We start from the raw sequence: 15,154 nt of genomic DNA, 5'->3' as shown, positions 1-15,154 counted from the left end.
GCTTCAGTGGCTCCCTCTTGCCATCCTGGGTGTTCAGCCACCAAAAACTTCCCTCTGTCTTTGATACAGAGCCTAAGTCCACTAAATCAAAAGAAGATATTGTTAAATTTATTTCAGCTGTGACTACATCCCTCCTGGAGATCAGATTAACTGATTCTTGGAGGAACTGTCATTTGTCTCACAAGACCTTCTCTTTCAAAAGACAGGAAAATATTAATGGAATTTCTACTCATGATGGCAAAAAGGCCCAATTTTATTTCAGGTCAACCACAGAGGTTTGGATTGCAGTAACCTATTGAAAGCAGAGCACCTATTAAATGAGGAGTATATCTCATTATTGCTATGTTGTGTGCCCACACATTGGCAAAGCTGGTTATGTAGACAGGATAATAATATAAGCCAGGAACAAGGCCTGCTTTGGTATTTATGAACACTATGTTACTTATTAGCAGTACTTTAATGATTTGGTATCAAGCTGCATTCACTGTCACACAATAAGGCAGAACACAACCCAAGAATCTGTGCATAGATACCCATTTATCAATTTTAAAAACAAACACTGTCTCTGTAAGGGGCACTTAAGAAGTCCCATCACAACTCACATTTTCTTCCACCATACAGTGCAGCCACTGACTTATGCCTGTTTTACCACTTACATCTGAGCAGAGATGTGCTTGTCTCCATGTACGCCATTTTGTTTTGAGAGCAAGCTGTAGGAGGTTTTATTATGCTGGAAGCTCACTAGCAGATCCTGTGCCCAGAACACTCATAGAGACACAGGTCAGCTCAGGGATTCTTATTGTTATGAACTGTCTGATGATGGATGTAGCCCAGCTGCTGAAAGATGAGGTAAAAATAAAATTTCTAACACTACTGGGGATAAAACAAGGATCCTGTACTAGCACTAGAGGCAAACATATGCGCTCCTGTAACACTCTTCTATCCTGGGAGAGTGCTAAAACCAGAGGTGGTAAAACTTGTCCTCAGTCTGTCATTGATGGTCCAACCTGAACTCAAAGACAGGAAAGAGTGGCACGGGGTGAGAGGTTTGCTGCCTCCACAGCTTGCCCACGGACCTCCACCTCTTCCTGCCACCACTGTACCTGCTGCAAGAAGGAGCAGTGACGCAGAAAGAGCTGCCTTGGGGAGATAGGGGGCACCAGGAGTAGATGAGAGAGGAAAAAGTGGATGTTGCAGAGGTATGGAGTCTCAGAATGAGGCACTTCAGCAGCTGAGCACAGCCATTTTCAAGCAACCAGAAATATGTATCCCCTCTCAGACACTCTTTGGGGATATGTCTTTATCACTTAAAGAAATTACTTCAACAGCATTTCTGCTAAGTCATCATCAAGCTGAAAGTTTTCCCCAAAAGAGCTGTTTAACTTTTTTCACTCTATTAATATGGGGAATAATCCATCACAGACATGCAGCACTTGAATCATAAAGGTCATTGTCTTGTGTTGGTATGAATCATGCCCTGCAGTACTACTGCCTGCTTTGTTTACTGCACAGCAAGATGATCCTAATTACTTAGTGCAAACTAAAAGGTAGGACACCCAGTTCAGGTAGTATTTTAGGAAAGTTACTTTCTTGTTAGACTCTCTGCTTGCTGGATACTATTCCAATTGTTTTAGATATCTTGACACATCTCTACTGCAGTGTCTCAGAAAAGAGCATTCTGCGAATGCTTTATGCAAGAAACATTTTGGCTTAAACAAAACCCTCTATATCAGGCAGTCCTGGTTATTTTATAGACAGATAAAAGAAGTGTTTGAAACTATGGAGGTGGGCAATAAACACAAGAAACAAGTTCATTTATGAACAAGAGAGTAAATTCTAAAGACTTTTGCTACATTTTTGAGAATGTTTATGTTTATTTTCTCTTTTTTTTTTGTTTCTCAGGTATTTTCATGGGTGTATTATGTACAGAAAAGACAACATAATTCTACTTAACTTTTTTTAAAACAATAATTCAAGGTTTCTCCACATCAGAAAATGACTAGCCAAAAAAACCCACAAAAAACCAAAAAACAAACAAAAAAAACCCCCACAAAAACCCAAAAAAACCAAAACAGTTCAAAGTAGTGGCTCCTGGAAAACCGGACTTAAGATATTTCTCACCATTCCAACCACAACAAACTTGTGCGCTAAATTTTTAGTTTTCACATAAAATAAATTAAGATCTCAAGGAGGGCGTTGTTTAATGATTTAAGAATTAAAAATCTCAAATGTGTTCAGAAAGATCACTGAAATCTCACAGTTATTTATGCATATGCCCAAAATAAAATATAAAAGCATTAAGCATACAAGTGAAAAAAATAGTGACAGAAAGCAAGAGGCAAAACAGTTTTCTTCCCTATATACAGAAATTTTTACATAAGTAACAAGAAATGTCAAAAATACACAATTTTGAGTACAAAATAATAATTTCAGCAATAGATTTGTACAACTGAGACCTGTGTAAGCAGCATGCTTTGACTGAATGAATTAAACTGCAACCTACTTCAAAATACATTCATTTAAATCCTCCATACTAAAGATGTCTGAAAATAGAACATGAGGGAATACAGATTAGTAATGACTATTATCTCTGGAGAGGAAGAAAATTATAATTTCCCTTTAAAGTCCAGAAGGATCAGTCTGAGTTTTTAAATTCCTTGGTCTTGACCGGTCAGGACCATTAAATTGCCTCAGGAGACCCACTTCTGCCAGCATGTATGTGTTTTAACACTACATATCTCAGTGAGGTTATGCAGGATTCTCGGCAGGATCACAGAGAGCAAGACTGAGCAGTTCAGAGGTCTTCAACTTGGTCCTAGGACTTCAGCTGTAATTATCAAGGCACTGCTCTCAAGACAGTAAATAGACACAACAGCTCAAATGATTCTGTAAACACATAATTACCCTGGGGATACTTGTACACCACACCTTGTTTCTTTTTTTGAACACCCTTTTGTTCATTATATGCTTTGATCATTTCAAAAAACCTGGCAAGTGTGAATATTAAATCACTATAGAAATCAGCTCTGAATTTGGGTCACAAAATTCGTGTTTCTTTCCTCCAAGAAAAGAAAGCTAGTAGATGCAGCTTTGACCAGAAAACTTGCTACAGTCAGTGTAAACAAGTGCTTAATTATCAAGACAAATTAACTGTCTGATGTTCACAATTTATACTTCACAGCCAGTACATATCAGAGATCACAAAAATCCCACAAAATGTTTTTCCCTCCTCCTTCAGGAATGTAATTTCACTAAATATCCTGTATTGCTCATCTTCTTTCCTTCTTGAATTACTGTGTTTTACAATATTCAAATTTCTTGCATCGTAGAGCTGGAAGACAATAAAAATACCTGTTCCTACCATTTAGACAATGTACACTCTCACTCTTTTACATTAACCCTAAGCACAATTTTGCTGCTTTCAGAGATAAACAGGGATGACAGTTTTGAAACAGAAAATTCATACTAACTAGGTCATAAACTTGTGCTATCAATGTAAATGTAATTGAAAAAATAAAAGACTTACTGCAAAGACCCACTAAAACTGTGCTTTATAGTGGAACTCCTTTAGATCAGAAAAATCTATACCATCATCAGTAAAACTGACAAGAAAGGCATAGCACAGCCATCAATAACATTACCACTGCCAGGTGCCTTTACACATAATCCACAGTCTCAGCTGGCAGCTTTATTTTTTTTTAATGAAATTACTGAATTCAAAATTGTTCCTTTTATACTCCTAAAGTTTAAATAATGACAACAGTTTTACTAATAGGTGTCAATGACAAGAACAGAGCTAACTTAGTTTAAAATAGTTCCTTACTGAAGACCTTTAAAAAAAATCTGGGATTTGAATACTTTGCCATCAGGAAGCAAGCAGTCCCTGGACATCCACATGTGTGTGAAGGATACACAGAAATAGATGAAATTACTATTATTTTTGCTCCTCTTGTACAAGAACAACAGAGAGCTGCCCATGCTTTGGGGCACCGAAAGACAGATGGAAGCAAGGGAAGTCCAAGCCCTAGCTCTGGTTGTTTTTTGCACATGAATCCCTTTGCTCTTGGTCATGGCCCCAAACAGTTGGTTCTGAGGGTATTCTTCCCAGACTCAGAGCAACTGGGGATCTGGCTCCAAAGCCCACACCTCAGTCTTAATTCTACTTGTCTCACAGTAACTATTTATTAAGCTGATTGAAAAAAAAAAAAAGTGTCTGAGTTTGGTTTGCAATCATCAAGGAAAATCTTTGTCTTTCTGCTCTCCAAGAAGATACCAACACAGCCTTAATCGGAAAGGTAGCTTGGCATTTTAGGGAGAGAAGCTGATGCCTAATAAAGGAGAGCAGTGAGTAAACCCTTGAGACAGCAGCCACTACAGAGACAAAGAAGTAATGAAGAAAATCAATGTGAAGTAGTAGCAGAGGGAAAAGGAGAATTTAACTTACACCCCCAGCAAACTCTGCCGGCTGACTGTTATAAAGGGTAATGGTTGAAAGAGAGTAGATATAGAAAATATGTAGGAAGATATTCTTCCATGTGAGGGTGGTGAAGCACTGAAACAGGTCTCCCATGTTCCATCCCTGGAAGTGCTCAAGGCCAAATTGAATGGGGCTCTGAGTAGCCTGGCCTAGTGGAAGGTGTCTGTACCCATGGCAAGGGAGTTGGAGAAGGATGATATTTATGGTTCCTTCCAAACCAAGCAATTTTATGATTCTGTGACTGTTTACAGTTTTGATCCAATACTTACATTGCAAAACACATCAATAATTCTTTTTCTCCCTGCAATTACTATGTAGACTAAATCATAACCTCACCTATGGTTCACTTGCTATCTGTGTGCTGGTTTACCCTATTATTTTTAATCCTATTCCATCAAATGCCTGACAGCATGATTTCAACAGTGAAAAGCACACCTAGCCTTATATGAGCTCCAAGCAGAAACAACATTACACCAATACAGTATAAATTGCAGGCCCAAAAATCACTATTTCAGATAGGTTTTCAGGCATACCATGAGACTTGGATAACTTATAACAGCCTCAAAAACAACCACATTCATCCTTTACCCTGTAACAATTTTAACATGAACACCATTCTTCTAAACCATGTGTTAGCCTAGATCTCAGGTCATGATGTTTTTCTTGCTTTCTCTCTCATTCCTCTGTTTTCTCCTTCTAAATCTCCTGATAACTGAGCAGCTAATTTTGATCAATTGTAGAAAACCAGAAAATATATGACTGTACTTGTAGCTATACCAACATAAATCACCCTCCTAGAGCTTACATGGGTCTTTCATTGAAATTCACCAAAATAACAAATAATAACAAGCAATAATAATCTCTTCAATACAGAACAAAATATTCAAATGAACAAAATATAGAGTAAATTTTGTAAAGTGCACAAAAACATTAATGAAAATATTATAAAACCAGATTTTTAATGTTACCATGAAAACTTCTGAAATATTGTTAAATTAGATAGAAATAATCTAATGAAAGTTTTTGGCTCTAATATACTTGCAGACAGCAGCAACAGTTTTCAAAAAATTACACCAACTAAATACACCATATCTTAGCAGCATAAAAAAAGTTCCTACAATTAGACAAAATTGCAGGCCTAGTAAGCATAAACCTGACAAGATGTTCCAAATATAGTTTTCATTAAAATAATGGATTTCCACAAAATCCTAGAGGTAACATTTGTTATTCTGCTTACATTGTGTTCTGGTAGTAAACCCAATTACAGCCAATCACGTTCCCTCCCTCCATCTTCCCAAAATTGCACAAAGTACTGAAAATTTAATCAAGTTATAAGGTATGGCCACACTGAAAAAGCCATATGAAACAAAACAAAATTCAACCTAAAGCCTAAAAACAAATTACCCCAGCAAACAACAATCATTGTCAAACAACTGCAGTTTCAAACTACCGACCGATGCTCCCCACACACGTAGATGGCACTGGGCCGGATGCGCCGCCTTGTATGGCCAGGGAGCTGTGGCAAGAACTTGAAGAATCTGGGCATCAAGTCTAAGCATGCATCATGAAACTTCTTAATCCTCCAGTAGTAAATCAGTGGATTCAGTGCAGACTTGAGGTAGCAGAGCCAAAGGAGCCAAGTGCTTATCTCAAAAAAGTTGTGCTTGTAGTAGAAGTGGCTGTTGAACGTGGCAATAAGGCTGTAAGTGGTGAATGGTGCCCAACAGACTATGAAGACAAGGAACAAAATCAGGATGGTTGTGAAGGCACGAGTTTTAAAGCTCATATCAATATTCATCTGAAAAGGTCTCTGTAAGCTCATGAGACCAAGTTTGCTGGCTTGGCTGAGACATATGCTATCAGGGTGACTATGGATACGAACTGCATTGTGGCGGACAGTGTTGAGTATGCCCATAAAAGAATACAGCATTACCAGGAATGGAATAAAAAAAGCAATTAGCAAGATAACTATCACGTAGGCTCGGTAACCTGGGCTTGTAGAGTACCCAAAAACACACTGAGGTGCTCTCGAGGGTATCTGCAGATTAGGATTCCCTACTGATAACGGAAAAGCAACAACAAAGGATGCTGCCCAGGAAATCACAATAAGAATCTTTGCACGGTAGGGGTTCAGTTTATCTTGCCTCTGAACTATGATAAGAAATCGGTCAATACTAATAATAAGAAGAATGGCTACCCCCTCTACAACAAAAAGCCAGAAGAACATGGCAGAAACTCTGCAAAATATATCCCCAAAAATCCACTGAGTGGTAATGATTGTTATCAGAGCAAATGGCATGTTCAGCACTGCCAGCAGCAAGTCTGCAAAAGCCAGGCTTGCTAAGAGGATATTAATTGCAGATCGCATAGCTGCCTTCTGGTAGACCATCAGGCAGACAACAAAGTTTCCAAGGAAAGAAACCAACAGGATAAATATCATAGCAGCAGAAAGAATGATCTGGAGTGGCAAACTCAAGCTCCTGAAAACTTCTTGTGATGGCAAGATAGCTGTGGTGTTTACTAGGGAAGTACTTCTCTCAGTGGTGAGCACAGCACTTGAATTATATCTCGATGGTTGTGTTGTGCCACTGTGAAGCAAGAACTGGGGAGTGGTAAAATTCGTATAGGCATTTTCATAAACAATGAAAGTAGCATTTGAGGTCCCAGAATGGGCCAGCGTCAACATTGGTGAGAAAACCATTGCTTCAGGAAAAATGAAAGCAGAACCAAAGGTCTTCAAGGCATTTCATCTTGTTCAGGCAGTATTTTGAACTGGTCATTTAACAATCAAAATGTAATGCTTGAAAGCATCAAAGTTCTTAAGTTCATGTCAGTACTTCCATCTGAAAAGAAAGAAAGAAATGTAAATTCACAATGTAAAACTCCCTGAAACCAGTGGTAACTGAATGATTGCTCTACTTTACCTAATGAGAATAGTATCCTTGATATACCTTTACACTTCAGGTTGACAATTTACTCAAGCACCAGACATGGGAGTTGGCCTTTCTCTCATATGTCCTACTCCCACAGTCCTGCTGATACTGTACAATACTCTCAACTCACCATGCTTTTTTCCTACCGTAACCAAGGCTGGAGAACTTTTGTGTTTGAAAACAAACTTTACTGATTAAGAGTGAATAAATCAAAAAAGTATTTTTATTTGAATCTTGTAATTTTTGAACTAGCTTTGCTATTTTATTTTGAAATTGCCTACAGGTGGAAACTTTAATAACATTTTAAAATACCTTAAATAGTATCAGTATATTGTCTATTTGCCTGTTTGGTAAGCACTGAAAGTCTATTTATCCAAGTTATTGCACATAATACAGAATTCTTCCACATCAGACATGTCAGGAAAAACATGCAAAATGTCCTAACCTGTTATGAAATAACTTGTCCACAGGATAAAAGAATTTCTCAATTTGTTTCATTTAGGGGCTCACTCACATTAAGGTGCAGGAAACCAGCACTTCTTTGGTCACCACAACTCTTCCCCTTCAGTAAGTTTTCCTGCTACCACTGGTCTGGGCATGTTTTTGTTAATTCATCTTGGTATCCCATACAATTTAACCATGTACACTCTGTTTTCCCTTGTAAATCTAATTCTTACTCATCCTGCTGAACTCCCTCCCTTGGCATTATAGTAATAGAATGGTTTGGGCTGGAAGGGCCCATAAAGATCTTCTAGATCTGACCCCCCAACACTTTCCACTAGACCATGCTGCTCAGAGCCCAGTCCAACCTGACCTTGAACACTTCCAGGGATAGGACATCACCAACATCCATAGGCAACCTGTACCAGGCCTCACCAGTCTCACAGTAAAGAATTTCTTCCTAATATCTAGTGTGAATCTCTCATCCTTCAGCTTAAGACCACTCCCATGACCTTGTAGAAAGTCCCTCTCCAGCCCTCCTGCAGACCCCCTATAGGTACTGACACAATCCAACATTTCCTTTTAGTTCCAAGCACTGTCTTGCTGCATTATTACTACTAGTATTGTACTGTTACATTTGTCTGTATGTACATTCTTAACAAATAAAATGCAAGGGAGTTGAGAGCTCCCTCACCTTTTCAGTGCCAGCTTCTCCCCTCTGTCTTGGACTACTAAATTAAACACCCTCAGAGCACACTGGCATCTGATCAAGCTGGCAACCAGAAGCATTCAATACCTTTTCAAAAAACGATCACTACAGCCAGAAATGTAAAGTGGGCTTCATCTCATTCATTCTGGATGACTGCAATAGCCCCTTCTGGCTGTTCTCATGTTTATCATTAGAAAAGGGATAAAGGCATCTTCAGAAGGCAATCTCCTCCATCTCTGCACACGATGACAAGCTTGTGCTACTAACACACGTACCTTACGGTAGCACAAACCCTGCCCACAGTATTTATGCAGGTTCTGTTTAGTATCAATGTCAGTCAAAAATAAAAAGAGGAAGGAATGTTTTTTATGCATTTACACAAGGACCACATGTTTTGTGTAGGATAAAAAGTTTACCTTTTGCTGGATAATACTTCACCAACAGAGAAATTAACCGAAGACAACAAAATCTGATCTATGCCCCCAGTTTCACTTCTAGCAGTCTGAAAGCATGCCTGCTCAGGCTACTGTCAGGAATTCATAAAATAAAATCACAATAAAATGACCTGCCCCTTTAATTCCTGACTATCTTCAAGCTCTATCACTAGATGATTTCCAGGGCCAGGCTATCATCAGCATTTTATTTCAGATAAATGATTAACCTCTTTGTGTCCTCTAATTTTCAACGGTATCAAAAAAGATATTATGATAAACATCCTTATTTAATTGACTCTTGTGGTGGGCTGATCCTGGCTGGACACCACATGCCCACAAGAGCTGCTCTTTCACTCCCCCTCCTCAACTGGTCAGGAGAGAAGAAGTATTACAAAAGGCTTGTATGTTGAAGTAAGAACATGGAACTATTACTATGACAGGCAAAACCTCAACTTGGTTTTAATAATTAGATCAAATAATTAGATAATAACTAGGTAATAATTAGATCAAATCATTACCAATTAAATCACAGCAGGGTAATGAGAAAATAGAGCTAAATCTTAAAAATACCTTCACCCCACTCCTCCTTTCTTTCCGAGTTTAACCTTCTGCCTAATTATCTGTCTCCTCCCCACCAGCAACGCAGAGGGACAGGGAACAGGGGCTGCAATCAGTTCAACACACGTTGTCTCTACAGCCCCTTTCTTATCAGGGGGAAGGCTCAAACTCTTCCCCTCCTCCAGTGTGGATTCCTCCAATGGGAGAAAGTCCTCCATGAACTTCTCTAATACAGTCCTTCGCACAGGCTGCAGTTTTTCTTGAACACTCATGTGTGGGTCCCTTCCATTGGCTCTATAGGGCATAGAGGAAGCTTCTGTCAGCTTCTCACAGAAGCTACCCCTGCTACCAAAACCTTATCACACAAACCAAATAGACAGTCATACAAATTCCACTTTCTTACTGCTTGAATGAAAGTTATAATTTTCTATTTTGTCCTATTATATTTCAAAGACTGTAAAATTCGTCAAAAGTATATAAAGCTGTGTACATAGACATTTTGCAAAAAAATACCAATTCCACTAACTTTATTATAGATTTTTCTTTCCCTCCATTCTCTCTCTTTATATTTTATTTTCACTCTAACTCTTTTAGAGAAAACCTCAAAGTTAATTACAGGCTAAAGCATATATACTAGCCAAAGCACTTATTTCTTTGATCTATATAAACTCTACTAGTCTTCTTTAACATTTTTTAGAATAAAATATGTAACCAACAGGAAGAAGGTTAACAGAACTTTCCAGAACAAATAAGAAATATTTTAGAAATGAACAAGAAAATCTCACCCAAAGTTCCACTGAGGTTTATGACTCCACAAGCTGAGAACACTATGAAGGAAAGGAAGCTGTAGCATCCTGCAGGAACTGCAAAACAACATAAATTCAGCAAATAATTCTGGATTTAAAACCTTGGAGCAAGAAAATTGGATCCCCAGGGTAGTATCTTATAGAGTTGTGTAATCAATAAGTCAGCAAAGGTAAATTCTGAATTTCTGATTGGCTTTGTATAGGTCTTTCCACCAAGGCTCTAAAATAAACTAATCTGCCCTTAGATAAATGTAAAACTCTCCTACAGACAATAATCAGTTTCAAACAGGAAATAAAAAAAGGGAGTGTTTAGTTCTGCAGAGAAAAGAGGTCACCAGAATGATCCTACAAATAAAATCTTTACTGGGGTTCAAGCTCTTTAATCTATAGAAATGAAGAGGGAAATGCAAAACCATGACATTTGCTGATGATGAACATGAACTGTTTTTCAGGTCAATTTAATAAATAAGGGTCAACTATAAAAAGGTACAGAGTGATCTCTCAAGAGTTAGTGGAAAGCTAACAGTCTACCCCATAAAATTCAGTGCTAGTGATAAAGCTGTGCCTATACTGAAAAAAGTTATCTGCACAGTAATAGATGCTAAACCAGTAATTACCATCCAGAAAAAAAATAGATCTTCAAATTTTCATAGTCTGCTCTATGAAAACATCAGCCATGTGTTCAGAATTGTTAGCAAAGGAACTGAGAAGAAAACCAAGAGCTAGCTATATACACTGTATATTTGGATACATCACCTGCTACAATACACATCTATGGCATCTCTTCAGTACTATGTTCAGTTCTGCACCACTTGATCTCTACTAAAGAGCAACTGAAAACAGGTATCATAGAGGTCTACCAAGTTTTTACTGACACAGGAAAGTGAATGATTCTCATAACATAAGAATAGGAAAAGTCAAAGAAATCACAAAACACCTCTGGAGATCATCTTCTCCAACCTCTCTGCTCAAACAGAGCCACCATAGACAAAAATTGTCAACTCACTTTCAGTGGGAATTTCCTGTTTCAGTTTCTGTCCACTGCCTCTATCACCTGGCACCACTGAAAAGATCTTGACTCTGTCCTCTTTGTACCCTCTCTTCAAGTATTTATATACTCATATATATACACTATACTATACTATTATAAGATCTCCCTGAGCCTTCTCTGCTTCAGGCTCAACTCTCAGCCTTTTCTCACAGAAGGGATGCTCCAGCCTCTTCATCATCTTTGTAACCCTTCACTCTACTCTTCAGTATGTCTATGTCTCTCTCAAACTGAGGAGCCCACATTTGGAAATTGCTGTTTCACAAGTAATCATGAAAACACCTGCCACAGGATATTGAGGATGTCACAGAGCTTCTGTGAATTCAATAGCATTCGGGACATATATCATTATACAGATGTCCATGTAGAAAGAGGTGAATCACACCCATCTCTCTCTGCTGACTGCTAAGGATACATGGCCTTCTGATTTGAATACATGCAGTCACTTGACTAGCTTTAAATACACGTAACAGAATTTGCTCCCTCATGTTAAGTTTACATCCTTTATGCCACACAACCTCACACTCTAGTTCAGCAGAGGCTTAGAGAATCACACATATCATAAAAGCTTTAAAGAGGAAAACAAATCAAACAAAAACCAGAGAAACAACTGCTAATGTTTCATAGTAAACAAACAGAGCTTTAGAAAATACAGATATATCCTAAATTTTCCTGCATAACAGAAAGAACCAGACAAGGGGAGGAGTAAAAGTGTTCTGCATCCTTAATTCAGTTGAAAAGATCGTGCTACTCTGCATTTCTCAAGTCAGTATCATCCAGTATATAGCAAAGGATAAAGGATGCACAAGTGCCTATAGTTTATTCCTAACAAACCCAGAAAAAGAAAGAAAAAATAATCTCATACATTCTCTCACTATCTCAGCTCTCTATTGAAATAGCTACATCCCCTTTGGTGCTTTGTCCCCTCTGTGTGATGTTTGCATATTTCTCTGTGAAGCATTAAGAGAAGAGGAGAAGAATGACCTCATCCAAGCTGCTGCCTAGACCCAGCCTAGTGCTTAAAGTCGAAAGAGCACCAGCCATTTAGCTGTTGCATAAGTCATCAGTCCTGTCTTTTCAAGAAGGGTGAGAGAGTGAGCAGTAACCAGCTGTTGCAAAGAAGACACCTAACCTCATAAGAGGACTGCAGGCTTTGAGTCCTATGTTGCTCCCGTGCTTCTTGCTTCCAGATGGTTTCCAGCAGCACCCTTCTCTTGGTTCTGTTTACAACTCTGATTATGAAATATATGTGTGCAGGGCACACAGAATCTGCATGCTCAGATATTGGTTTGGATTTACACTTATCTAACCTGTAGGCAGTGCTTGCTATCATCATTCATGGAAGTGACTGACCAATTCAGCCAATAAACTCAAGAGGTTCCATTCTGTTGCCACCATCTATTTTTCTTTTTTTTCCCCTACTTAAAGGCCTTCTTTCACGAGCATGCACATGATTATTAAACATGTCCCTCCACCCTTCTTCCTACCCTTCCAACTTATCCAAAATTATGTAAAGATAGAAGTATGAGATGAAAGAAACCAGTAAGATAATTTCACAGCAGCAGTGTTTCAGTTCTGACTCGCTCTTTGAGAAAGGCAGATCCTACCATTTCAAAGCCCCAGTCCTCGCTGAATGGTAATCACACAGCTTGTAAAAGAGAACCATGCTTTGCTAGTTTAAATGGGTAAGTCTACTGATGGTCAGGTACTCAAGCAAGAGGCAGATAGATACCTTTTTGTCACAGCATTCTCACTTTTGGAACATGTACTCTCACAGATTCTTTTCAGATGCAAAAATGCTTCATACAATCGGTTTTTTCAATTTCAGTGCCGAAATTTACTGTGTATGCACATTTTCTCTCAAGCAAGGTTCTTACTGATATACAACTTCCTTTTTATGGAACATAATAGGCACAATTATTTCAATGAAGTACATACTTAAAGCTAAATAACACACAAATTCCATTCATCAAATACAATTTTTGCTAGAACTATGGTGCCTGTTTTTTACAGCTTTAGAAGCTAAAAGGTTCCTGTTCAAAATTTGGATAGCATGATCAACTGGAAATAAATGATTGTATGTTATATACAAAACTGACATCAGTCAAAGCCAGAAACTCCAAAAAGACAAAAAAGGGAACAGAACAGTGCCATAATAACATCTAAGTTTAACGCAGATCAGAACACACTATGAACAGCTGCCAAAATGTTCAATGACTTCAAAAATTCATCTGCTAAAATCAAGCATATATTGGCAATACTGACCAGCACCAAGATTTCATCCAGCACACAAAAATCATTCTTATTCAGAAACCTGAAGGTAGCACTGCCTGGTACAGTGATCCTATTTCTTTGGGATTTTTAAGTGGTCCCAGACGCTTCTGCATACTTTATAGCTACTGTCAATGGTCTTATTTTACCCGCAAACTTCAGCAAAAAATTATTTTTTGCAACATAAAAAACATTTAAAAAACAAAATATTCTTAGGGCAAAAGCAATAAAAAGAAACATGAAGGACATGGGCTTATTTTGTTTTCAAAAGAATTTATGTGCCACAAGAAAATACTCGGATGTGTGACACCACATTATTGTACAAATAAGCCCAGGACAAACCCCTCTAAATACGAATCAAGCATTGTTTCCTATGCAATTAAGCAGAGGCAGGAACATGTTACAATGGAATCCTTTCTGCTAACCAGTGAAAAGAATGAGTCAGAGCACAAAGCAGCAGGAACAATGTTCTTACTCACCTAAAAGAAAGTAGCAGTTTTCAGTTTTAATACCTATTTACATATAACCTAAATTGAAACTAATCAACTACACTGCATGAGTAGATGACCCATAAAACTATTCACAAGAGGCATTACTTTAATTTAGGAAATTGTTCTTTTTTCCACTCTATAAACACTATTGTACCAATTTTCATATGAAAGTACTGTGGGAAACAGTCACCTCTGCTTTGGGTCATTTAGCACAACTAATTGCTCTCTTGATTATATTTCCTTATGACCTTAACTCAGAGAGCCATTAACTGTCAAGAAACGTCAGTCACTACTGTAAACCACAAATATTCAAAATGTAAAAAATAATTCTGTTTTTTTAGACTTTGGGAAAAATAATGTTCTCAATATGCAGATCATGTGAAAGGACTTGGGCAGTTCTATGTTCATTTCTAGTTCTGTCATCTTTCCCTGACTTCTAACTTTCCCACAGTTCAATGGTCACATTAACCATAATCATAATGAAGAGCTGAGTGAGTACTGTAGTACCTTGAGCACCAGTAAACACTGAACATTATTGAAAACATACTGAAAAATATTCATAGTCTCCACCTAGTTATTAATATGCAAATAACAAGTTGAAAGCTTCCTAAATTCCTAAATTTTAACTGAATCTTTGAATTATCCATGCAATCACTGTATGTCAGTGTAGCAAAAAAAAAACCCAAAAAACCAAAAACAAACAAACAACCCAACACACAAAACTCAAAGCATACCAATCCAGACAGGCTCCCATGAAGAACAGGAATCATAAGTCATCTTGGGCTGTTTTGTTCAGCTAATTATTCTCTTCCCAAATAACCTGCCAAAAAAAAAAAAAAAAAAGTGATATATTCACATTCAAGGCAGGACAAGAGCAGAATAGGAAAATTTTCCCTGTAACAAAAGTTTTCTTTTATTGGGAGAAGTAGAATATTCTTTGTCTCTTGACAGAAGGCAGACTGTATGCCCCCTTTCTGGCAGAAGGT

General features: G+C 38.0%; 1 protein-coding gene across 1 annotated transcript in view; it reads right to left on the bottom strand.

Annotated features, from left to right (window-relative positions):
* Positions 1-1,814: 1,814 nt before the first annotated feature.
* GPR63 (G protein-coupled receptor 63) overlaps positions 1,815-15,154 on the bottom strand; it is a 28,574-nt gene continuing 15,234 nt past the window's right edge. Inside the window, exons 2-4 of the mRNA XM_021545195.2 lie at positions 14,903-14,988; positions 10,338-10,415; positions 1,815-7,320 (exon numbers count right to left, since the gene is read on the bottom strand). Of these exons, the coding sequence (XP_021400870.1) occupies positions 5,919-7,178 (1,260 nt within the window). The 5' untranslated portion in view covers positions 7,179-7,320; positions 10,338-10,415; positions 14,903-14,988 and the 3' untranslated portion in view covers positions 1,815-5,918. The remainder of the gene's footprint in view (positions 7,321-10,337; positions 10,416-14,902; positions 14,989-15,154) is intronic.

Source organism: Lonchura striata, chromosome 3 (assembly GCF_046129695.1).
Source record: "Lonchura striata isolate bLonStr1 chromosome 3, bLonStr1.mat, whole genome shotgun sequence".
NCBI lineage: Eukaryota > Metazoa > Chordata > Aves > Passeriformes > Estrildidae > Lonchura > Lonchura striata.
The sequence above is the reverse complement of the archived record's forward strand: the minus strand, read 5'-3'. Positions and strand labels throughout refer to the sequence as shown.